Below are 26,160 nucleotides of genomic sequence, written 5' to 3' on the forward strand. Positions count from 1 at the left end.
ATGGGGGCTGGGGACCAGGAGTGTCCCACAGCTTAGGATGTCGCCCACCCGCAATGGTGCGGCTGCCCGAATGCATCTGCTGGGGGGTGGAGAGGAAATGCGTTGATTCCCAGCATCCTGCTTCTCCTGATGTCCCATCACCTTTTCGGCGGGCTCAGCCCCTCCGCCCCCCCCGCCCCGGACAACTTCACTGGGGGCTCACAGCACCTTCTGCTTGCGCCCCCCAACCCCTGAGTCCATGCATTCTTCCAGACTGCCAGAACCATCTTAACGAGCTAAATTAGATCACGTCCCTCCCCTGCTTAGGACAAGAGCTACCGGTTTTTATGTTGTAATAAAATCCAAAATTCTCCTCCATGCCTACAAACCCTGGCATGATCTAACCACGTCTCCCCCCACCCGCCCCGCCCCAGAGACCTCTCCAGGCTCGGTTGGTGTCAGACTCCCCCCTGCTCTCAGGCTGCACCCGCGGCCTGGCTTTCATTTCCTCAAACACCCCAGGCTCATCCCCAGGCTGGGACTACGGCACTGGGCGGCTATTTCTGCCTGAGACCCTCTCCCAATAGGTCGGTGCAGCTCCCTCTTCTGCTCGAGGCCTCTGCTCAAAGCCACCTCCTCAGGGAAGCCTTCCCTGATCACACCCCCCAGGGTTCCCAGATTTAACCGATAAAAAGGTAGGACATCCGGTTCAATTCGATTTCCAGCAGACAGCTGATGCTTTTTTACTACAAGTATTGCCAAGCCCTGTGCCACTGCAGGGGACATGCTCATACTAAAGAAATGTGTTGACTGAGATCTGAATTTAACTGAGCCTCCTCCATGTATCCCCGTCTGAGCCCTCTGCCTCGCTCCTATGGCCTGGTGGCGCTGTCTTCAGAGCACTCTCCCTCCCTCGTAAACAAGTTTGGGACTGTCCGCCCCGTGAGAGCAGGGACCTCATCTGTCGTGCATCCCCAGGGCTGGCTCAGAACCTGCGCACAGTAGGGTGTTTGGTAAATACCTGGGGAGTGGCGAGGCTGAAAGGGCACTGCTGGGTCGTTTGCCACAGAGGCTGGACTGCAGGGCGCCTCTTCTCAGTGATGAGCTGTATCCAGTCCCGTGCCCTGGGAACCAGGAAGTGGGGGTCTGGGACTCGGCCCCCCACCCACGAGCTCTGGCAGACGGGGGCAGGGAGCGGCCATCAGTCAAGCTCCCCCCAGCTCCTCCGTGAGGCCACGACAGCCGGTGTCGCATGGCCTGGGGGGCAAGAGGAGAAACTCAACCTGTGCCCCCCAACGACTCTTACTCTCAAGACGAGAAACCAACACAGCCCTGCCGTCCCGGCTCCATGTGCAGTCAGTTGAGCTCCCAGGGGGCACGTGCAAGGTCAGGTGACACTTTCTGAGCACCTACTATGTGCCTGACACTTGGAGATCCTTGATCTCCTTTCGCTGCTGAAAGACCTGACACAAACCCCATTTTAAAGATGGGGAAACTGAGTCCCAAGCACAAAATATGGGGCCTATCCAGGCTTCGGGCCAAGTCCGCTGGAAGATCCAAGATCTGGCCTGCCTAGACTTTAAACATAAACAATTTTTATTTTGTAAAAAGAGCATGAAACCAAAAATGTAGAAAAAAAAATATGAAAGGGTGTTAATTCCTACAAGATACCGTGAACTTTCTTACGGGGGGGGGGCAGGGATCGGGGTGCAGGGGGAGACTCCAGCCTGCTGACTGCAATTCACACACAGGTCTATTGGCATCGAGGACCATTTCTAATGGTGGAAAAGCTTGGACCCAAGTGAGCTAGAAAACTCCCTTGTCTGTGTCGTCTTTCAAAGGCTTCCACTGAATGAACTGCAGAATACAGGATTCTTTCACCCCAAAGCCTGTCCTGACATGCAAGGGACCGAAAGCGAGACTGTTTGCTCGGTCTCTAGCGGGGCTTTGGGGCAGCGACCCGGCCTCTGGCTTTGGAGGCAAGTTTTGCGTCCCAGCCAGCTGTGCCTAAGTGGTGGGATCCAGCCCAGGGGGCCGAGGCCACTGTGGACGTGAGTCACCGAGGGCAAAGGTCCGCAGAGACTTAGTCATGCCCCAGCCCAGCCTGGAGTCTGACCTTTCCCAGAGGGAAGCCCGAGCTAGAGAGACTCCCACACCAGGTCTATTGTTTCAGAAAGTGGCTACACTGGGCAAAACCAAACCCGTGGAGAAAAACAGGTGGCAGGAGGAGAGGCCTGCTTTAAGGTGGTTCCAATGTTTCTAGGATACTAATTCGTGGAAAGATGCTTAATTTAGCAGAAGAATTTTATTTTAAGCATGTGCATTTATATTTATTAAACAAAGCTCAAAATACAACCTTCGGGAACCTCCAAGTAATAAAGTGACTCATATTAGGATGTGATGACTCAGTGGGGGAAGAGGGAGCCCCACCACCCACGCCTCCTTTCTAAAAAATCAATTTGCCCTCTCAACAGGTGATGGGAGCCTCTGCCATCAGACTGTTCCAAGAACATCGTCCAGCAAAACAAAACACAAAATTCTCTTCAAACAATTTAAGTCTCAAAGCTGAGTAATCCGATGCAGGCAGGGTTCCAAGAGACACCCCCGCAGGACACAGAGAGCCAGGGAGCTCCTTGGCTGGGGCCAGGGGCCTGAATTCAGAAAGATTTACCAGCTGAAAAATTCCAAAACCCTGTGTCATGTGGGGGAACCTTCCAAAACATTGGATCCCGCCCAGAAGTGGCCAGTCGCTCAGAGCCATGGCAACCCTGTTTCTGCTGCCACATCACTTTTATTTTTGTGTCCTTAGATTTTTTCCTGTTTTGCAATGTTTTGCTGGGACCCCCAACTCCGCCTGAGGCCCGGGTGGCCGGGGGCCAGGGTTACCAGCTGAAGGTCAGGAACAGCCTGGACTTCTCCACGTGAACTTCGCCTGGAAGGTTATTACACATTTTTTAAATTTCAGAGACTATATGGAGGCTTTGGGGCCATTGCCGAGCACGGTAAATAGGAAAGATCCTCATCATCCTGTTCGGTTTCTCTCTCTCTGTCCTCAGGGACACGAGAGGAGGGCTTCCCCGGGGAGGGGCGGGGCGGGAGGGGGGTGTCACGTCCAACTGCACTAGGGATTCCGGCTCTGTCGCCAGCTGTGGGCTGACCCGGGACCTGTGTCTTGACCCCTACGAGCCTCAGTTCCCTCAACTATAAATGGGGACAATGTCACCTGCCCCTTGGGGCTGGTGTGACAACTGAAGGAGACGACACCCAGTCCACAGTATGTGTGAGCACCTACTGTGTGCTAGGGATCGTTCTAGATGCTGTGGATACAGCAGCAAACAGCAGGTCTCTGTCCTCAAGGAGCTAAGATGTGGGAGGCCAGATAACAGACGAATAAGCAAACAGGCCAGACAACTTCAGCAGCGATACCTGGGGCCACCAAGAAAACAAAGCAGGACAGTGGGACAGAAGGAGACAGGGTCATGGGGCACGCTCAACAACTTCAGAGCAGACGGTCAAGGAGGGGCTCGTTGAGAAAGTCACCTCTGTGCTGAGCCCTGAAGGCAGAGGAGGACCCAGCCTGGTACAAAGAAATGGTGGAAGGACATTCTAAGAGGGAACAGCCAAAGCAAAGGTCCTGAGGCAGAAACGAGCAGGGGGTGTCTGAGGACAGACCGAAGACAGGTGTAGCTACAGCCAAGTGAACAAGGAGAGAGTCCAAAAAGCTGAATTCAGAGGGATGGGCGAGGGCCAGGTCATACCGGCTCCTGGAAGTCATGAAAATAATGAAAAACAGTAATAAAAATAATATCATAATCATTATTATTACTGCTGCTATAAATAAGATGCCATTTTCCAAAACACCAAGCTTTTCTAACTTAAGAAACACCATGCTGCCCCTCTCCTACTGTTTTTCCGACAGTCTCCAATTTGTCATCCCGCTGGAGTAGAAGCTGCCAATTCCATTTTAGTCGACAGCTATAAAAAGAACACTGGACCTAGTGGTGCCGATGACCCAACGCGGGGGCTAAGATTAGCCCAGGAGGCTGTCACCTTTCCTTAATGTGAGAACCAGCTGGGGTTCCCCTTCCTTGGAAAACTTCAGCTGTTCCACTCCGCCCCGCCCCGCTGCGCCCTTGCCGGCCAAGCTGTCCATGGAGATGGGAACGGGATGAGTTTTGGAAAAACGAAGTTGAGCAACAGGGAGTCCCCCTGCAGAAGGCAGTCCCGGGCTAGGAGGCAAGTACTTAGGGTCAAAAGAGCACGACAAGCCCCCTGTCTGTCAGAGCCCCGAGGAGCCCGACATCCCACGAGGGAAGGCCCACCGCGTCCTGGGGGCTCAGGGGCGTCCCCAAGACCCCTGCTGGCCTGTTGGCACTGATCCAGAAGCCGCCTTCACCCGGGATTCTTTAGGCTAGGCGTGAAAGCATTCCGCACGGATTCTTTCGAGCCCGGGACCCACTGCAGAATCCGAGGGTCTATCTCACCACAAAATGGTTCCAGTCAGTGGTTCAAGGCAGCTGAAGGGTCTTCAGGCAAATTAACCTTGTTCTCAGCTTCTTCAAACTAGAAGAGCTAACGGCCAAGGGGGCAGACTCTTGAGCCAGGCTGCCTGGGGTCGAACCTACCCCTGCCATGTTACTAGCTGTGTGATCTTCCCCGAGTCACTTAACCTCTCTGGGCTCAGCTCCTCGTTAGGAAAATCAGGACAATGGTAGCTATCTGGTAGGGCTGTCGTGAGGAATGAGATTCGTTAATACATATAAAGTGCTCAGAGGCCTGGCATCTAGCTCATTATGACTACTTTTTGTTGTCTTTCAATGCCCCTTGGCTCCATGAGATAGAATTTTATTCATCTCTGTTCTTTCCACAGCCTAAATATAATGATAACAACAAAAGCTAATACTCAGTGAGCATTTACCATGTGCTACGAGCTATGCCAAGAGCCTAATGTGTGCCACCATCTATCTCATTTCAGCTTTTCTTCTCTCTAGAGAAGGAAGTCGTCCGTATTTTACGGAAGGGTTAAACGCCGGCTCGGAGAGGTGACGTGACTTATCCAGGATGCCGAAGCCACTCAATGCAGGTCAGGGATTCGAACCCAGGCCTTCTGACCTCAGGCCCTGTGCTCGTCACCGTCCAGTCAATGCTGTCTATGGGCTGAGCAAGGAGAACTGTGACCGTAAAAACAACAGCGAACGTTCGGCAAGCGCTCCGTGCACGTTACGCGTGCACTGACCGTGTCCGCACTGGGCTCCTGCGGGGGGCGGGGAGCATCAGTACCTCATTTTACAGAGCAGGAAACGGAGGCCCAGGGAGGCTGGACATCAGGATCATGCCAGGCACGATCTGTGGGGGAGTCCCCTCACTCCACGCCTAGCAGAGCGCCTCCCGCAGGCAGCGGCTTAGACGAGACAGTACGTGGACGGTCGTGGACAAAGATCCCAGGAAGCTGCTCTGATTATTCTCCTTATTCATACACAACTTTTCAAAGGTGAAACAGACCGAGTTTTCTTGCCTCCACGAGGTCCACTGTGAAACTTCTTTTGAAACCAAGAGAAAGCAAGCTACAGAATAAATGCCGTCGATTCATTCCCTCAACAAACACTTAACCGGGGCATCTGAGCAGCATCTCGAGTGCGTGAACTCCCCGGACAACGCAGGCTGACTGGTTCCCAACTCTGCAAGGGACCAGGAAGGACCCGGCCTCCAAGCCACCCCCACGCAGACCTGGGCATGGAGAACGAGACATCTGCAGATTACCAGCATTTTCCCCTCTGCCAGGAAGGTGCTGTGAGGCCACAGGCTTCTTGCAAAAGTCAGCGGAAGGCCTGCAGGATAGTCGCCTCGCACGGAAGGTGTGTCAAACCCGCAGCAGCTAACGTGTGCTTGGTCATGTACATCTCAGGCCACTCTCCTGCTGAAGAACTCTCCGTGACTCCCTCTTAGCTCCCCCACGTGCAGACCATACCAAGGCCGTGTCTCTACCCGGTACTGGGAAACTTGTGCTGGCCTCTGCCTGTTTGGCAACACATTCCAGCCATGCTGGTTTGCTCTCCGATTTACAAAAGCCTAGCAAATTCCTGCAGGAGAGAGTATCACACCCTTCCACCATCTGAAAAGTAAGCCTCCCCCTAGATGCCGAGAAACGTGCGAGCCTCCATGAATCCACTACGACATACAGAGGCCTTAACCCTAGGAAAGAACAGTAACAAATAGTGATCGTTAATGTGTATTGAGCACTTACTATGTGCCGAGCACTTTCTGAGTGCTTACCATGTAGAAATCCTTGATCCTTAAACTACCCTACGAGGCAGGAGTGTCATCATATCGTATAGATGAGGAAACTGTTACCCAGAGAAGATAAGCAACCTGCCCAAGGTCACACAGCTAGAAAATGGTGGAGCTGGGTTTGGGCTTAGGAGCGTGAGCTCTTGCCTAACTGACCAAAGGAATATAAAGGATGTTCATTGCTGAGTCACTTATAATAGCACAGAGCGGGAAGCAGCCTCAGGCCCGATAAAAGGAGATAGTTGAATAAAGTCCTGGACAAACATAGGACAGAAGGCGAAGCATCCGTGGAAATGTCTGCATCCCTAATCCCTCACTGCACCACCACTGCCCCTCGAACCCACAATGACCGACCACGTACCCTCTAAACCACTTCCAAGCCCATCCAGCCCTTTCCAGCCCCCCACCGCCGTAGGCTTATTTATGTCATGCCTGGTCACAGAGCCAGCCCACCCCAAGAGGAGACTTTATGTGAACTGGGAAAAAACACCCCTCCCCCAAGACCCCCTGCTTCCTCCTGCTAGCAGTGGTCTTAGTAATACACAGATTGATGATGCATCCCATTTGAAGAGCAGCCCCCAGAGGAGAGGTGCCCTTGTGCAGTGCACAGTCCTCACAACTGGACAACCCTGCCTACGATGGTCTCTGTATCATCCTCGGGGCGGTAAACAAATACTAATACACCCCCTTTTAGTGAAATCGTGTCCATTAGAGAAAAAAATTGATCTAGTATCCATATCTCTCAAATAATTGTGTAACTTGAGATTTATCATTCTCTTTTTGCCATGACCTCCTTGGCAAAAGATATTAACAGATGATATGTGGAAAAAAGAATACACGTGAGCAAAAACAAAAATATTAAACCTCTCATAGCAAAGTATGTGAAGTAAAGAGAAGTACCAATTCAGCAAATATTTTTTAACTAAAAAAAATTTAAAAATGGCGGGACACCTGGGTGGCTCAGTCGGTTAAGCATCCGACTCTTGGTTTCGGCTCAGGTCATGATCTCATGCTTCGTGAGTTCAAGCCCCACATTGGGCTCTGTGCTGACAGTGTGGAGCCTGCTTGGGATTCTCTCTCTCCCTCTCTCTCTGTCCCACCTCCACTCATGCTCTCTCCCCTGCTTTCTCTCAAACTTTTTTTTTTTTTAAATAGCACTTCTGGGGCGCCTGGGTGGCTCAGTTGATTAGGCGTCCAACTTTAGCTCAGGTCACGATCTCACAGTCTGTGGGTTCGAGCCCCGCGTCAGGCTCTGTGCTGACAGCTCAGAGCCTGGAGCCTGCTTCGGATTTTGTGTCTCCCTCTCTCTGCCTCTCCCCTGCTCATGCTCTGTCTCTATCTCTCAAGAATAAACAAACAATTTTAAAAATGGCACTTCTGGGATGGGGTGAAACCATTACTGGCATAGTATTGATGGAAGTTTCAATTTGTACATTTCTGGAAGTTAATTTAGCAATATGTATTTAAAGCTCTCAAAACAACTATCCAAAATTCCACTCTAGGAATAAACCGTACATGCACAAAGACAGACAAAACACTCACGTATCAAAGACCAATTAACTGTCCTACAAGTATTAAAAGATTCATTGCAGCACTATTTGTAATAAAAAAAAATACATGTAGCTTATGTTTATAGCTTACAATAAACCTAGAGCTGTTATGATTACTTGACATGTATTAACCTCTTTAGCCTTCATGACAACCCTGTGGCAATAAGAACCCTTGTTATTATCGTTGTATATAAAAGGAGATGAAGGCACTGGAAGGGGAGATCATTTGCCTGAGATCACAGAACAAGTAGCAAAGTCAGCATCTGAACCCAGGATATCCAGGGCCACAGCATGCAAACTTATTCGCCCTGTGGAATGGACTCCTTTTCTGATAATAGCATAAGGTTGAGAAGGCTTGCCTCTCTGTGTGAAAAAATAGTTAAAAAAAAAAAAAAAAAAAAAAAGAAAGGCGCCTGGGTGGCTCAGCCAGTGAAGCACCTGACTTGGCTCAGGTCATGATCTCACAGTTCGTGAGTTCCAGCTCCGTGTCGGGCTCCCTGCTGACCGCTCAGAGCCTGGAGCCTGCTTCGGATTCTGGGTCTCCCTTTCTGCCCCTCCCTGACTCACACTCTATTTCTCTGTCTCTAAACAATAAACATTTTTTTTAAAAATTTAAAAAGAGTCATAAGGTTATCGTCCAACGAGAGAGCCCGGGAGCAGCTGAAACACTGTGGCACATCACAACACAGTGAACTGTGTTGACATCCACGGCTGGAGGCCTGGCAGAAACTAAGACCCTGCCCACAGGACCCATTCCCCAAATCAGTGCTGTCGGGAAGAAAGAGACGGGAGTTTTATATGGTGCTGGAGGACAAGGAAAGAGCTCAACAAGCCCCCTGACCTGTGGTCTTCTCAGTAAACACGACTTTGGACTCGGCTGTGAAGTTCTGTCCCGTGAGGATCATCTGCTGGCCCCCGTAGACCAGGCAGCTGTCGATGTCCTGTCTTTCCACCATGGGCAGCTCGTGGGCGGATCGCTGGGCTGAGGGCGAGGGAAAAAGAAGTCATTGCAATGGCAGAAGAAGTCTGCTCAAAAGAGGCTGATTTCACGGCACGCCCCGCCCACCTTTGTCACCTGCTGTCATCACAAACGTGGAGCCATCAGCCCCCACAACGGCTGACCCCGGAAACAACATGTTCCTGTCTTCGTGCCCTAGGTCGTTAGGGCTAGTCTTCTTCCAACAACGCATGTTGTTTTCACAAATCAAGGGACAGGTGTCTGTTCTCCCAACGGGGAGGAAAGGCAAGTGAGATTTGATCTTTATTTCACAAAAAAGGGCAAGTCAACTTTTTCATGAGAGCACCCCTTTGCCAGAGAGTACTCTCTCCTTGTGCCCCCGATGTTAGCAAACGCTTGAAGGGACCATGCAGGCTGACACTAGGACCCGGTTCCTGCAGAGTTCAGACATAGTCGCTTGGCAATTCCCTGGCAATCCTGAACTCAGTCTTCAAAACAACATCACCTTGCCCCATCACCTCTCTGACCTCACTTTCTAGGATCCCCCTCCTTGCTCACTGTGTTCTAGCCATGCTTCTAGAATGTTCTCAATGTCCCTCAAACACACTCCCCAACTCCTATTTTTGCACACTTGTACTTTCTAGTCCCTCCCTCTCTGGAAAGTTCTTCCTGATGATCTACGTGGTTTCCTTCCTCACTTCTTGCAGGTTTCTCCTCAGGTGCCCCCTCCTCAGAGAGGCTTCCTTACCCCTACCCTTCCATCCTCCCACCCTGAAGGTAAAACAGCAGTACACACCCCGTCTGTCTGTGTCTCTCCCCTCCCCCTTCCCCTTTATCTTGCAGGACCCTGTTTTATTGGGTCACCTGTCTTTCAAATCTCCCTACACTAGAATGTAAGCCCCAGGACGGAGCTCTGTACTGCTGTAAGCCCAAGGCCAGGAACAGTGTCTTCTTGGATTTAGTAGGAGGTGCTAGGGATGAATGGACAGAAGGATGGATGGATGGATGGATGGATAGATGGATGGATAGATGGACAGACAAAGGGACAGATGGAAGGATGAATGGATGGATGGACAGATGGATGGATGGATTGATGGATGGATGGATAGATGAATGGATAGATGGACGGACAAATAGACAGATGGAAGGATGAATGGATGGATGGACAGATGGATGGATGGATGGGTGGATGGATGGGTGGATGGGTGGGTGGGAGGGTGGGTGGGTGGATGGATGGGTGGATGGGTGGGTGGATGGATGGACAGATGGACGGATGGATGGATGGATGGACGGATGGATGGATGGGTGGATGGGTGGATGGACAGATGGACGGATGGATGGATGGATGGATGAATGGATAGATGAATGGATAGATGGACGGACAAATGGACGGATGGAAGGATGAATGGATGGATGGACAGATGGATGGATGGATGGATGGGTGGATGGGTGGGTGGGTGGATGGGTGGGTGGGTGGGTGGGTGGATGGGTGGACAAATGGAAGGATGGATGAATGGATGGATGGACACAGATATGGATATATCTCAATATATCTTAATATGTACGTACACGGAAGTCTCTCTATATCTAGATCCTCATCTGTATCTATAATGAATGAAAGATGAAGAAACAGAACAGGTCTATGCTGAGTGTTGAGTCACAATGATATATGCTCACAGCAACTTTCTGAGGAAGGAAGTATTAAAATTATTCACATTTGCCTGGGGAGAAAACTAAAGCTAAGAGAAGTCAGGTCAGGGTGTGTGGTTAAACTTAGGTCTGGGCCTCAGAAGATGGTTTGTCCAGCTCCAGAGGCCCCGGTTCTTAGTCACTGCAGCCGGCCACTGATTGTTCTGGAACGCAGGCTGCAGGGAAGAACGAAGACCCTCTCCAGCCCCCTTCCCTGCACAGGGTGAGAAACACATCCCAGTCAGCGAGAGGGACTCATCTGCCCGGGCCTCGCCTTAGCAGCGTGGGCTGACGAGGCCGGCCCTCCCCTTATGAGTCAGCCTGAGCTCCTGGCGTTCCTCCCAAGCCCAAGAACCGGGCAGAGGGCCAGCCCTTTCCGTGCCAGGGGCCCGAGGACCTCCCCATCCGGGAGCTGGGGCGGGCAGCAGCCGCATGAGGCCTGGGGGCCCAAACCTAACCCTTCCCTCCTGGCCGGCCTGGACCTCCAGGTGGCGAGCACGCCCCTCCCTCCATCCTGAAACCCGCTCCTTCAGGAGCAACCGTGCAACTGGCAACATTTCAGGAGTCTACGGTGGACCCGCCAGATGCTCCCAGACACTTCACCTTGAAAGTGCAACCCAATGACTCACAATGATCCCCTGTCGGTTTCACCCCATCCCTGGCTCAGCCCAGGGACCAGCCAGCCAGTGCTGAGCCCAGGGGCTGCCGGTTCAGAGCATACATTCAAAAGGCCTCTCTGCAGAAGCTGCTAATTTCTCCCACATGGGCTGGGTCATTAATCCCTTCTTTCAGTATAGGAGTTTTGTAGGACTTCCTAATTGAGCTGCCACAAATGGAGATTTATGAGCAGTGAAGACACCAGTTGTATCGCCTGGAAAAGCAGGTCCCGACTTTTAAGATCTGCCTCTGATGAGCCTGGGGGGCAGCTGGGGGCTTCGGGCCCCAGGAATGGGTGCCCCCCCCCACCAGGAATGGGGGGCTAGAGCCATCCCTCCCATTCTGCAGGTGGAAAGCCTGAGTCATCACTCCTGGGCAAGCCAGCCAAGGGCTCGCAGCCAGCCGGGCCGGAGCCTGGCCGTGGCCGTGACTCTCGGCGCTGGGTGGGAAGCTGGCCCGGACGGCTGCTCTGTGAATCACTGAGCATTGCTGTGAACACAACGGACTGCTTCTCCTGCAAAGCCTTGCGGTTTTGACCAACCAACTTTTTCTCCCTCTGCCGCATTTGCATTTCCCACCCCTTCTCCTTATCTGAAGGAAAACACTCTTTTTAAACAGAAGTTTAAAGAGAGAGGATGACGAGAGTCCAGCCCAGCTCCCTGTACTTTCTTTTGCCTCCTCTCCAGTCCTGAACCCCAAGTTCCCAGTCTTGGGAACCCCAAGAGTCACCGTGAGCTTGTCAGAAACGCAGGGCTATGGGCCCCACCCCAAACCTCCTGAACCCAAGGAAGGGCTCAGTGTAATAAGGAATCCATGTGATCGTTGTGCACTGACCGAGAGGCACTCTTAGCTCTGGGGGCGCATTAGAACGAGCCAGGAAGTTTAGAAAGTACGGACACCCAGGCCCTGATTGTAGAGCAGGGGTTCTCAGCCTGGGCACTACTGACCTGTGGGCTGGACCCGTGTTTGCTGTGGGGCTGTCCTGTGCACTGCGGGATGTTTAGCGGCATCCCTGGCCTCCACTGGATGCCAGCTGCACCCCCCCCCAGTTGACACACGGAATTACCCCTAGATATAGAGCTGGATGGCCCCTGGGAAGGAGGGGCCCCAAATCGCCCTTGGATGAGAACCACGGACTCCAATGGTCAGAGGGGAGGACCCCAGCCTACATTTTTTTTTTTTTAAAGAATCCTTAAGGCTTCCAATGGGCCCCACAAGGTCTGATCCACAGCACCATCATGGCAGGATGATGCAGGACCCTGGGAACCAAAGGAGAATTCTGGTTTCCTGCTGCTTGGGCTCTGGGGTCAGAAAGCCCTGGTTTCAAGGGTTTGCCTCCTGTCACCTCCGTTCTGTGCGTCCCTGGGCAAGTGACTTCACCTCTCTGGGTCACAGATGCCGCCTAAGAGTACCTGCCCTCACAGGTCTGCTACAAACAGTACGAGACAACATACTACATGTCAACATGGACGCAGTCAGGACAGACCTAGGAAAATGGCTAATGTCCATAACCCAGATATCCGTCCATGGACGGATGGATGGCCGACACGTGGTATACCCATACGGAAGGACGATTCAGCCATGAGAAGGAATACAGGCTACACCACAGACGAACCTTGAAAACGTTATGCCAAATGAAGGGCCCGACACCAAAGGACAACTGTTCTATGCTCCATATTCACAACGCTCAGAATAAGGGCATCCATTGAGAAGGAAAACGGACGGGGGAGCCCAGGAGTCTGGGGTTCCTTTTTGGGGTGGTGGACAGGCTCCATACCCATACGGCTGGTGGTAACGCCACCTCGTGAGTGTCCCCCACACCCCAGAACCGTAGTCCTTACGGCGGGCTCAATGGTAAACTGTGTTAGGTGTATTTTACCACGACAAAACAGGACAAAACAGGACAAACACAAGACCATCGAGTATAAAACAAAAGCTCTCAGCCAGGGCCTAGCACACAGTAACCATTCGAGAAACTATTCTTTAACACTGTTAGCTTCCAAACTGCCGCTCTTTCTTGCCCAGCCGTTTTCAAAACATTTCCTCATCTGTTATCGTAACAGACCCTTACATGACGGCCCTGCTGGAGCACCGAGGGAGGCACTGTTCACGACACTTGAGGGACTGAGAAACAAATCCTAGGCTACTCAGCTCCATCCAGGGGCGGCCCCAGCTTGGGTGCGGGCTAGAGCGTTGGGCGGTCCTCGGTCCTCGCTCGAGTGACCCTCGCGTGGGCTTCTCCAAACCTGGCTCCCCACCTGTAAAGTGCAACTGTTCCCAGACCCCCCTCCCAGGCCGTCCCGAGGCATCCATGGGAGAACGCACACGAAGCGTCTCTGCCTCGGTAAATTTCAGCCAGCAAGGTCACCGACGCTAAAGCCTGTAGTTTCTCGAGTACATCCCACGCGCCAGGCACTGGCTAAGTGTGGCCCCCTTACAGTCAGTATTTCACCAAATGTGTGCCGACCACGTCCTGTGTGTTTACACGGCCCGTGTGCTCTGGGCGCCGCTGGTCTTGGTGGATCCTGAACCATTAGCTAGGATTTCCCAACCTTCACTGCCAAAGTGTCTCCAAGTAAGGTCCCCAGGTCACCTGGTTGGAGGAGGTGCTTAATCAACATGCAGCTCCGCAAGCCACCCCTCAACCCACTGCACCCGGAGCTCCTAGAATTTGCATGTGAACAATCTTTCCAGGTGACTTGTTGCCCACATTTGTTTAAGAGCCAACTTTGACTCTGAAGAGGCCACATCCGGGCAAGGGGACCTCCTCCAGGGAATGCCCCTGCATCCTCAGAGAGCCCAGAAGCAAAGCAAACAAAGCCAATTAGCCTCCGAAAGAGGAACTGAATGAAGAGAGGCAAACAGCAACCAAAATTACCCTCCTGGGGTCTGCTTCTTCCTCTCTCTCTGATGCAACTTCTCACACCTATGGCTGCTAATTGGACCGACACCACCCAGGACCTGTGGGAGGGCTCTCAGGAAGCCCGGGCCCACACCAGCCCCCATCAGCAGCCCCCGGACTCTCCTTCAGCCTTTCCACCGTTAGAGAATCTAAACCACCCAAACCGGTTACCCTGCACTGTTCTCCCCCCAAACCAGGGGCCACCATTTTAAAGCCATCCCGAGGGCCCCGCTCTCGCCTGTGGGCGAAGTCTAGGCCCAGCTCTTGTTCCAGCTCAAGCTTCTAGGTGGCCCTCACCAAGAGACTTCCCCAGGCCTCCCTCCTGCCCCTAGATTTTGGCACGTCATAAAGGGGCTCGGGGCTCCTGTGTTTTACGAGCTCTGAATCAACAGGGCACTGTTGGGTTAACCAGTTTGGGTGTTTGCTTTTACCGGCAACAGTGGCTGATGGGGAGCGGCAAAGCGGTGAGGGGAAATTCTCACCGGCGTGGGGTCCTGCGGGGTCTGCCCGAGTCAGCCTGGAGACGGAACATTTCTGCCTGCCTGTCTAGGATCCGCCCCGTCACTGGGGCGTGTGGCCAAGAATTACGATCTGCCCGAAAAACCTCAGGAGACAGGCAGGAGAGGCTGGACAGAGAACTCTGATGCCGCAAAGTAGGTGGATTCTGCTAACAATAGCGAATAATTACAGCCGCCATAGAGAGCGCCTGGGTTTCCAAGCACTTCACGTATACATTTTTGTTTATTATAACACACGTGAAGAGGCAATTTGGGGCCGTGGGTAAAAGGCTGCTGCCTAAGTCCAAAGCCCAGCTCGGTGACCTCCGAGCTTTGGGACCGTGGGCAAGTCCCGTAATCTCTCTGTGTCTCTCTTTTCTCATCTATAAAATGGGCATAATCAGAGTACCAGCCTCATGGGGCTGTTTGCAGATTAAATGAGTTACACGAATGCAAGCTAGACCGTGGGATTCCACTACCCTGAGAGGCCCCTCTTTGGTAAAGGCCTCCCCGTGGGAAAGCCGCCAGCCAGCCCAGGCAAGGAGGGGCCTCCCGGAAGCCTCGTCCTGGCCGAAGCCCTGACCACCCCTGGCCACAGTGCTCCGGCTGCTGCACACCGTTCTGTGTCTCCATCAGGCCACCGTCGTTGGCTGATATATTCCGGCCCGGCTCAGAATAAGGTGCTGACTCAGACCTGGCCGGAGACCGGCCCCTCAGGCCCCTCGGCCCCTGCCCCGGATGTTCCCCGGTCTTCCCTGGGAAGTGGGAGGTGGGACAGCAGACCCCAATGCTCCCTGCATGTGGGGTCCACCTCTGTGAGGGTCCTGTCGGCACTCACACCACAGGAGTGGGGTACCGTGGGCACGAATACACGGGGTCCGCCGTGCATGTGACCACCTTCTAACTCCAGGCCTCAGGGGGCCTCAGCTTTCTCACCTGGAGTATGGGACAGTGACGTGTGCCCTGAAGGGCTGGTGTATCTCAGCTCATCGAACCCACAAAGCTCATGGGCCATCGCGGGAGCTACTTTCTTGCTCAATTACTATCCTCTTCCAATGTGCTAGCGGGGACATTCCCACGTGTCTCCATACAAGACCCTCCCCGAGAGCTGCAGGCCTCTCCGTGAGCTGGACGAGTGTCCCGGTCACCGATGGACCCAGGTGGCCTGGACGGGGGAAAGGACACGGGTGTCACCCCCAGCTCTGCCCTTCTCCTTGCCAGCCGCGCGGCCGCAGCAAACCCCAAAACTCTTCCGAACCTCAACCCCCTAGAACAGGAGCTCCACGAGGGGGGCATTCCGGGCCCCCGACACTCGCTGGCAGGTGTCAATCCAGCAATGTTACTGAGTGCACCAGCCGAGCCAGTCCGCGAGGCGAGCCTCACCGTGGAGCCAAGTTCCGACACGCGAGGGTCAGGGGCGCCGCAGGCCTTCGGTCGGGCGGCGGGGGGCGGGGGGGGGGGTGATGCCTTCCCCGCACCTGTGTGACCGGCCCGGTGAAGGGCCGGACGCTCTGTCTTCAATCAGCGGAGAAGCCACCTGGCTCCTGCGTTCCCACCCCCGCGCCCAGGTCTCCTGCACGCACCCCCTGGCCCACGCACTCCTCCGGCCAGGTCACTTTCCAGGTCCCGTCTCAGCAGCAGGGCGTGTGCTCGGGGCCGGCACGCCTGAAACAATTGGTGTTTGTTAACCTTGGCAGGCACAGAGCGGCCGTGAGAGGCCCAGGCAAGGCCGCTTTGTAAAGCGGTGGGGAGGGCAGCCAGCAGGTGTGAGACACCCCACGAGACAGGCGCTGGGTTGGCCTGTGGTGACCTCGGCTGGCACCTGCCATGTGTACACGCGTTCGTCTGGCCCCGACGGGAGCCGAGAGACACCCAGTGTTACTGTCCCCATTTTACAGATGAGGAAGCTGAGGCACAGAGTGGTAAGTGACTTCCTGGGACCAAAGAGCCCGTAAGTGGCAGAGGCATTTCCTTGAACCCAGGCCCACACCTCAGCACTACCCTAGCTGGCTTCTCCCCGTCACACAGGCTTCAACGTTGCCGGAAACGTGGCTTCTCAGTCGTTGCTCAAAAGTCTCCTTGGAGGGCAGGGGGCTGACAAAGGCCTGGCCTAGCCACCCTCCGCCCGATGCCCGAATGTCGCCCACGATTTACTGCTACAGCGCCGCGGGGAAGGCACGCGGAGCCCTCGGAGGGTCGCCGGGCTGGTCTCTGGCTTACACGACACGAGGCCAAACTTTCGGTTCCAGCCCAAATTAATCTGTCACTCGTGACCTACCTCAACCTTGGGCGTCCCGAGATCCAGCACGATGTGGAGGTCACGGCTGGTTTGGTCCCTTACTAGCCGTGTGACCCCGGGCAACTTATTTAACTTCTCCGTGCTTCCGTTTTCCCAACTGTAAAACGGGAACGGCCATTGAGCTCAGTGTTTTTATGATGATTCGGGGGCAACACAGAAGGTGCCTGACGCACAGCAGCTGACTGTGGTCACTGTTCCTCTTCCTTCACCTCTTCCCTGCCGGGTCCCTGTGGTCTCCTTCCTTCCTTCATTTGGTCTTCAAGCATGTATGAGCATCTACTATGTGCCAGGGACCGCGCTAAACAAGTTTTGGAATATGCATCCCATTGTGTCAGCCCCCTACTTAGAACTCAAGCCTTCCCATGTCACTTTGAACAAAGTCCAAGTCCCCAGCTTCATCTCAGACTTCTGATCCGTATTCACTCCACATAGCCTCCCCAGCTGCCCTTTTTTTCCCTGAAGATGTGGAACTTCTCTCTGCCTCAGGGCCCTTGCACTTACTGTATCCTCCAGCTGGGCCATGCTCCCCCACCGCTCAGGTTCAGATTAATATGCCACCTCCTCCAGGAAGTCTCCCCTGCTCAGCACACCCAAGGCTGCTGCTGCTCAGCCCTCCCCCCAAGTCACCAACGCATAGTCCTGGTTATTTTCGTCATCACACTTCACTGTTGAAAATGATGGTTTTCATTATTTAGGGTGGGTTTTCCTCGCTAGAATGTGGCCCGCACGAGGACTGGGACTTTTGTCTTGACCACTGTTTTATCTTATCCCCAGTGCCTAGAACAGCGTATCATGCGCTCCAGATGCGTTTTCAGTGGAAGAATCCACGTTAAGACGCCCACAAGAATTATGGAGGTCCTCTCGGCCTCTGGCAGAAGCAGGTGAACGAGGTAAGCAGCTCTGCTTCACGAGAAAGGAGGCAATATGCCAGTCTGGTCCCGCTGCTCCTAAGATTTTCACGAAGCAGTGCCGTGTGATCGCCCGTCTCCCAAGCCAGACCTACAAGAGTCAAGCGGGGCAGAGAAGGAAAGCTGGCGAGGGAGGGGAACACGGTCGGGTTGTCCAAGTGCTTGCTTCCAGGAAAGGGCATCCGAGGTGGGCCAATCTGGGGGTGGTGAATGACGGACCCCGACCCTACTCACCCCTGACACCAAAATTAGCCCGAGATGGAGTGCATCCCTAAACCTAAAACCCAGCATCAAACAACTTCTAGAAGAAAACGTAAAAGGATACCTTTGCTTCCTTCAGACCGGTAGAAATTTGTTGGGGGAATGCAAAGAGCACTAATCCCAAAGGAAAAGAAAATGATACATTGGGATTTAGTCAAAATAAAATACTGACGCCCAAGCGTGGACCGGGGAAAATATTCATCCTACACACATCGGACAAAAGGCTCCTACCCAGGACGCATGAACAACTGACACGTATTAATAATAACAAGAGGAGTGACCCCATCGCAAGAGGGCAAAAGCTGTGCACAGACAGTTCAGCAAAGAAGACACCGGGACAGCCAGCAGGTGCACACGCCAGCACTCAGCATCGTGAGCCACTGGGGAAATGCAAATCATGCATGAGGAGGTCCACTTTCCGCTCCCGGAGTGGCTCCCGGTAGAAAAGACGGGCAGAAGCCAACACCAGTAAGGACGTGGGGCAGATGGAGCTCTCATGCACTCTGGCTCAGAGTAAATCATTTTATGGTTTGGAAAATACATAGACTGGAGCATAACCTTTCCCCGTGAACCGGCCATTCCATTCCCGGGTGTTCACCCAAGGGCAGTGAAAGCATTTGGATCAGAAGGTTCACAGCAGCCAGAGTCAAGTGATAAGAGCAATGGCTCTCAAAAGCACCGAGCTGATGCTGGGCGAAACCAGCCAGACACAAAGTACACGCTGTCCAATGCCATGGCGTGAGGTTCTAGAACAGGGAAAGCTAATCTCTGGTGATAGAAATCAGAACGGTGGTTGCCTGTGTGTGGGGATGGGGAGGCGGCACTGGCTGTGGGGTGTGAGGGCCCTTCCAGGAGGGAAGGAAATGTCCCGCGTCTCCTTGTGAGCGGTGGTTACGCAGGTCCGTTGAATTGTTGAAAATCATTGAACTGAAGACGCACGCTCTGTGTCATTTGTTGTATCTCAATTAGAACTCGGTGACACACAGTTATGTCACGAGAAGGGAGGCGCTGAAAAGAGCATGTGAGAAAACCTACTTTCTGGTCTACACCATGCACCCACGCCCCAGTGCCTACACAAGGAGCAAAGTGGATTCCTATTCTGTGCCGGGAGTGGGCAGGACTTGGTGGAAAACCGCCTTGGGTGCTCTCTCGAAGAACAGAGAGGGGCAGGGAGGAGATTCCCAGAGAGACGCTCATGGGACAAGGCCTTCGCACCTGCCGACAGCCCCCTTCTGCTTCCTCATCACCTTCTTCTTGCGCTGGGCAGCCTGGAGAGGCTGGCGTTCACGATTTTTGTTTTAAACAAACATTTTAGAGATAGGTGCTATGTGCCGGGCCCTGGCTGATGCCTTCTGGTCTCTGTCCTTACAGGAGAGAGACCAAGGAGTAAATTGGGTTGTCAGCACAGAGTGGGGGACCTGTACCTTGTAGGGTCGGGGGCGTGCGTCCTCCCTGAGGGGCCATGGACACAGCAACCTTGGATAAGGAGGAGCCAACCGAGGGACCGGAGGGGGCAAGGTGAGCGGGCCCCACGCTTCCCAGCACATCAGAATCACTGGATGACCTCCAAAAACTCTCCATGCACAGACCCCACCACAGACCAAGGGACTTGCCATCTTTGGGGTGGGATTCGGGCAACACATTGGGGGGTTTTCTGTTTTGTTTTTTAATAACTCCCCAGGTGGTGCCAGTGTGCGGCCAAGTTTGAGAACCAGCGTTCTGGATGGAGGTGACAGTGTGGGCAAAAGCCATGAGAGAGGACAGAGAAAGAGCCCAGTGGATTTGGGAACTGAGGGCCAGAGGCGACTGAGACATCAAGAAATGTAGCTGAGGAGGAGGGGTCATGGGTTGAACAAAGCCCCAGGCACCCAGAACCTCAAACGTGGCTGTATTTGGAAATACGATCTCTGAAGGCACAAATAAGGTAAAACTGGAGGGTGGATTGTGCAGGATTAGTGGGGGCCCTGAGCCCAGTGACAGTGTCCTCATAAGAGACAGAGAAGGACACACAGACAACAGGGTCACGTGAACAGGAGGCAGAGACTGGAGTCACGGACCCACAAGCCAAGGAGAGTCAAGAGTGCCTGCCGGCCGTTGCCAGTCGCTAGGAGAGGGGCCTGGAACATCCCCCCTTCAGAGTCTCCATTAGGAACAATCTGATGGTCACCTGGATTCTGGGCTCTGGTCTCTGGCCTCCAGAACCCTGAGAGCAGAGTTAGAGGTCTGTCGTCGGGGAAGACAAGCGTGTTCCCTCCTGAACTCTCCTACGTTCCCAGAGAAGCCGGGGAGACCCGGTTATCCATCAGGACTGGGAAGGGTTGGGGACGGCACCCAGAGCCAGGCGGACTGGAGAAGCTTCGAAATCGGCTCTGCTGACAATCAGGGAGGGGACTGAGAGCATCTCCTTGGCAATACTGAACGTCTCGTGCAAAGAGAAACACACAGAGCACCCGTCTATGCAAAGGTGACATTCGACCTCCGGCGTGCTATGCATCAACGTAAGGAATCTACAAGTCTAGCAAATTGGCCTACTTTCCCAAGAGTGGCCTCCAGGGTTTGTCCTGTTTTCGCTAGAATCTGAGAACTCATCCTTGATTCCCCAAGACGTTATATAATCAGCACCTCCAAAGTAAGGTAGCCTTGCCAATAAGTATGAGTCCACTGAATGTTTTTCTTACCAGCTCACCCTCCCCGGGGGGCATATACAAAAGTCAACTAGTCAATAAATATTTATTGAATATCTCCCGAAGGATCATCACTATGTGCTACGGACTAGTCGTCAATATTTACTGAATCTCTAATAGTAAGCCCATTAGTCAATAAATATTTATATTAACGATCAGGCACCAGTCTCGGAAAAGAGAACAGAGGTGCCAACAAAAAGGACAGAAGATTCTGGGTGACAGAGCGTGTGGCCAGCTGGTGTTGAGTCTGGCCCTGCAAGAAACGGAGGTGTTCTAGAAACCATAAGAAGGTATTTCACAGAACCAGAAAGCTGGAGACCCTAGCTCTACTGAGTAAAAAAGTGAGTGAATCACTTTACCAAGAAAGTCTGTTTCCTTATCTGTCAAAAGGAGGTAGTTGAATCAGCCAAATATAGAGAGAAAAAAAAAAAAGCCCATGTTCAAGGTTCAAATGACTTCAGGACACCCTGAAGATCTTGCTGGTGGTTCAGCGCTGATCCTTCAACTCTCAGATCAACATGAGATACACTGACCCGAGGGACCCAGAGACGGAGAGGAACAGGGACTCTGGCGTGTGGTCCCTCCTGAGGCCGCCTGCTCCCCACCTTGCTACAAACCACAGCCCCATCCTGTCGAGTGAGTCACCTGCCAGAAAAAGGAGACCTTATCTTCTCAAAATCCCCCAAATTACTGAGGAAGAGCCCGGGTCTCCTTCCCAAAACATCTCGAGATGTTCAAAACCATCACCGTAGTGAGGCGGCCACTGTGCCCAGCGCTCAGGGGACAGGGGTGGGGTCTGCTGGGTAGAGCAGGGGAACTCCCATGTTTCTGACATAGTTTTCAACACTTGTTTTCCCTTGTTGTGTGCTGTTGGGTCTTTCTCTTCTAACGTCAGAGCAGAGACTCGGCACCGTGTGCGGCCCGATCCACATCGTGACTCCCGTGGCTGGAGGAAATCCTAGGGCCCCTTCATCTTTTTTCCAAAGACCGACCAAGACCAAGGTCTGGCTTCTCCCCCCAAGAGGGCCCACAGTCTCTCCTCACTGGCTTTTAACCCCGAGGGCCAGGGGCGCCTGGGTGGCTCAGTCGGTTCACCGTCCGACTTTGGCTCAGGTCAGGATCTCACAGCTCGTGAGTTCAATCCCCACAACGGGCTCCGTGTTGCCAGCTCAGAGCCTGGAGCCTGCTTCAGATTCTGGGTCCCCCTCTCTCTCCGCCCCTCCTCTGCGCGTGCTCTCTCTCTCTCTCTCTCTCCCTCAAAAATAAATAAACGTGAAAAAAAAATTTTAATCAATAAATGAAATCCTGAGGGCCCGTCTTCCCCAACCCTTTCTGCCTAAGATATTCATGCTTTTCCTTTACTCATTAGTGTCCGATTAAGACTCTCTCTGATTAATCAAAGCCACATGAAGATTTTCTCTAATCCACACGGTATTTTGGATTTGTTGCTGCTTTTTAAAAATCAGGAGATTTGGGGTTTATCTTAAAAAGCCAGAGGATCCGGCCACCTCCGAGTCTCCCTGCCCACATGGAAATGCCGGCTGGAGTTGTAGAAGGCAGGCCCATTCAGGTGGGGAATGTGCCTTCCTGGTCCCTGGTCCCCACCACTCTCTGCTGACTGCATCTCCACTTATCCGTGTGACCTCCCCGGCCTCTCTAGGCCACTGAGTTTTGTGGCACACAGTTAGGGTAAAATGCTCAGTAAAAAGGAAACAGAATCCCGAAACATAATTGCATACGGAACGTGATCGTAACACCATAAAAACTACTCTTCGAAGAACACAGAAATAACATAAACGGCTTTTGTTTCTGCAACAACGTTTCCTGTTTTCTTCTCTGGGCTTGGACGAATGATTTCTAAACTCTCAAACACTGAGCCAACGAGAAGCTTTGCCAGCTCTAACTGCAAAAACCAATCATGCAACTTGCCTCAAGTACCCGTGAATGAGCCCAAAGCGCCTTCTTCTTTCAAAGCCCGATGAGAACTGAGCCGCGTTTCTGCTCAGAGCCCTTCCACACGGCAGATCTCGGCCACTGCACACGAGATTCTGAAGTTCCTCTGCATTTTGGTTTGGGCACAGTGGGCAGATGCTCAGTGAATAGGCACGGATGGGCCGAGGGTGACAGCAGGGGCTGGGGGGGGGGGGGGGGGGGCACGGTCGTGCGTGCCAGAGCTCCTGTCCCAATCCCAGCCCTGCTGGCCCGGGGTGGCCAACCCCTCATCTCTTCCCCTCCTCTTCTGTACAACGAGCATCAGCTGTGGCCTAGAACCTCCGTAATATTCAAGGAGCTACTGACTGCTGGGCGTTCAGCATCTTGACCAGCAGAGTCACCGCTCGGTCAGCGAGAACCACTGAGAGGCTAAGGGAAAGGAAAAGAAGACACTGGGTACAGTAAACTCGCTCCAACTGCATCTACCTTTTTTCCGACCAAAACATTTATACGTTTTCGAATCCTCTAAACAAAGCCGGAGGCTACTCGTTAGCTGTATTATTTTTTCATTTCCTGTGAGGCCACAAAACCTTCCACGAGCAAATGAGAGCGGAGAGAAGTCGCTCAATGTGCTCTGGGTCTGGGCCCTCTGGTCATCTCGGGCCCCCTGTCGACCCCTGCGGGTCCTGCGCCTTCTTGCTGAGCACCTTGCCCGGGGCGGAAGGTCACGTTCAGTATACGCGGCGAAGGCCGACGCTGCCCAGCGCCCAACTTACAGCATTCGATGGGGTTGGATGCAGTCTGCAGGGAGATGATCCTCCCGCTGGCCTCTGGAATGTGCACCCTGAAAACCAGCCGCACCCGCGTGTTCTTCCTGCCGATGTCCGTCTCGCCTTTCCGCAGCTCGATGTCCGCGTTCCTCAGCTTCAGGATCCCCGCACAGTCAATGCTGCGAGGAGGTTGAGAACCCCACTTAGAACTGACCATCTCGGTGAACAGGCAAGATCACCCACAAAACCACCTAAGTCAGTTAACCAAAACGGTTCCACCGCCAGCCACAGACGGGGAGGTGGGCGGGGGCGGGGAGAGCGGATTACAATCCGCCGATCAGGATTCCAGCCAGGAACGGACTGCCCCGATGGGGGTCAAACACTCACAAAGTCACTGGAGAAATTCCCCGGTGGAAAGTACCTCCCTAGGGAACTTTTTCATGCCAGTTTCTCTACTCTCAAAAGCGTCTGACAAACTCAAGTATGCAACTGGCAAAACTGATTGGAGACTCTTCGATAGGTAAGAGGGGTGGATCAGCGTTAAACGTCTTTAATTTGACAAAGGTACTGTGGTCACCAAAGAACCTAGGCGTTCTAGTCCTGAGGAAATTCACGCTCAACTATGTAAAGGTAAAGAGTCACCGTGTCTAGCAGTTCAGGAAAAACCGAGGAGCAAAGGAAGTGATAAAGCAAACGTGGAAAACGTTCACAATCGGCAAAGCCGAGCGAACGGCAGACAGGGTCCTCTGTAAAATTCTCACCGTTTGGAAGTTAAGGTTATTTTCTAATAAAGAGATTTTTTTTTTTTAACTCCAGTGCACGGGTGCAACGTTTCCCAAATTTGAGCTACACGCCTATTCCTTTGTGAGTTTCAACCTATCTGCGTCTTTAAAAATTTTCTTTAGGCAAAATACGTTCTGACACGTAAATCAACTTAGCCTCATCCCAAGTAACCTAATCCAAAGACGCATAGGTAGTCTTTCTCCCAGCACACAAGAAAAGTATTTAGACATAAAGCTTTTGAAATAGAAACTTTTCAAACAAATCTCTATGGGCCCATCGCAGAGTGGGAACCACCATCCACGACGCCTTCCACCAACTCAACTCCAGAGAGTCCCCGCTACGAAATCCCTGCCCCTGGGTCCCCCCCCCCACTTCCCCATAAAGACCCACCACCCTCGGCCCCCAAGCCCTTACGTCGCCCTCATGTTGTTCTTTGGCTCCAGAGGGATCTCCAGGACTTTGGTGTTGCCTACGATCTTCTCGTAGCTGGTGGTGGTGACAGTTTTTCCCGTGATGCGGTGCACCTGGTAGAAGGCGTGGGGCTTAAGGATCCGCTCGTCGGCTGTCCCAATGAAGATCTGAAGCCCGAGGGGCTTGTTTTCCATGTAGCCATGGAGCTGTGGGGGAGAAAACAAAATCAAAATATTACACACCTCTAGCATGCAGGGTGCTGGTGGGTATAGTCCCTCAAAAATCTGAGAAGCTCCTGGGCAGCAGAAGGAGTGCAGGACTGCCCCATCACCTGGAGGAAAGGAGAACTAGGAGGAACCCTGGTGTCCCAACAGAAGGGCTGCTCAAACAATGAATTACAGAGATCCTCTCCAAAATGGAGCCTTTGCGACCGTGAGAAGGTAGGAGATTAGAACTGTATTTACGGAGAAACAGCCGGAAACTGCCAGTGCTCAGCTGCCAGCAGGGTGGTGGGGAGAGTGTCACATGGTGGTGAGGACAAAAAAATAATCAGGAAAATGGGGCGCCTGGGTGGCTCAGTCGGTTGAGCGTCCGACTTCAGCTCAGGTCACGATCTCACGGTCCATGAGTTCGAGCCCCGCGTCGGGCTCTGGGCTGATGGCTCAGAGCCTGGAGCCTGCTTCTGATTCTGTGTCTCCCTCTCTCTCTGTTCATGCTCTGTCTCTCTCTGTCTCAAAAATAAATAAAAACGTTAAAAAAAAAATCAGGAAAGATAAACCAGAGCTCTTGACACGGGTTGCTTGGGAAGATCAGAAGAAAAAACTTATGCTTTTTACATGAATATATTCTAATCAACAAGTTAGATTTTTTTTTTAATTAAAAAAAAATAAAGAGCAAGGCTAAAGTGCCATCATCTGAGTCAAAAGAAAATTAAAGACTGGAGGAAAATGTGTGTGACACAGAACGGGCAAAGGATTAGTACACAGAATACATAAAGAATGCCTACAAATGAATAAGTAAAGGACAAGATTCCTGGCCATCCTGTTTAAAACTGAGTCTTACCCCCAGTGGGTAGGACTATCTCCTTCCTTCTTCTCTGTCTGCTTTTCCTTCTTTTTATCCCATCTAACATTATTACATAGCTCCTCAATTCCTTTTGCTTAGGTCCTTCTCCTACAACTGGACTATCACCTCTCTGAGGGCAGGTGTGTCTGTTTATTTTACTGGCCACAACATCCCTGGCACCCAGAATAAGGCTTGGCACATGGCAGGTATTCCAGTACACATTTGCTGAATGAATTGACAAAACTATCCAACAGAAAATGAGCAAGAAATTTGAACAGGCAACTCACCGATAAACAAATGGTCATTAGCTTGGAAAAGATGTTCGATTTGACTTGTAAACGGGAAAATGCAAATTACCTTGGGATACCATTTTTTTGCCTATTAGAAGGGCATGCATGTTGGTATTTGATACAATCACGTGTTTTACAGACGGCACACAGGCACTCTCTCACGCAGCTGACGGGAACATAACCTGGTATAACTATTTCAATTAAAAATTAAAACTACATATGCCCTATGACCTGGTA

The 26,160-nt window shown here is 52.6% G+C and overlaps 1 protein-coding gene across 8 annotated transcripts in view; it reads right to left on the bottom strand.

The window, feature by feature from the left end:
- Positions 1 to 26,160, bottom strand: part of NFATC2 (nuclear factor of activated T cells 2) — a 155,895-nt gene that overhangs the window by 50,148 nt on the left and 79,587 nt on the right. For all 8 annotated transcript variants that reach the window (XM_040459816.1, XM_040459813.1, XM_040459819.1 and 5 more), the window contains exons 4-6: positions 24,572 to 24,774; positions 23,381 to 23,553; positions 8,659 to 8,799 (exon numbers count right to left, since the gene is read on the bottom strand). In XM_040459816.1, the coding sequence (XP_040315750.1) occupies positions 8,659 to 8,799; positions 23,381 to 23,553; positions 24,572 to 24,774 (517 nt within the window). The remainder of the gene's footprint in view (positions 1 to 8,658; positions 8,800 to 23,380; positions 23,554 to 24,571; positions 24,775 to 26,160) is intronic.

This window comes from Herpailurus yagouaroundi, unplaced genomic scaffold (assembly GCF_014898765.1).
Source record: "Herpailurus yagouaroundi ecotype Mexico unplaced genomic scaffold, PumYag 246, whole genome shotgun sequence".
Taxonomy (NCBI): Eukaryota; Metazoa; Chordata; class Mammalia; order Carnivora; family Felidae; genus Herpailurus; species Herpailurus yagouaroundi.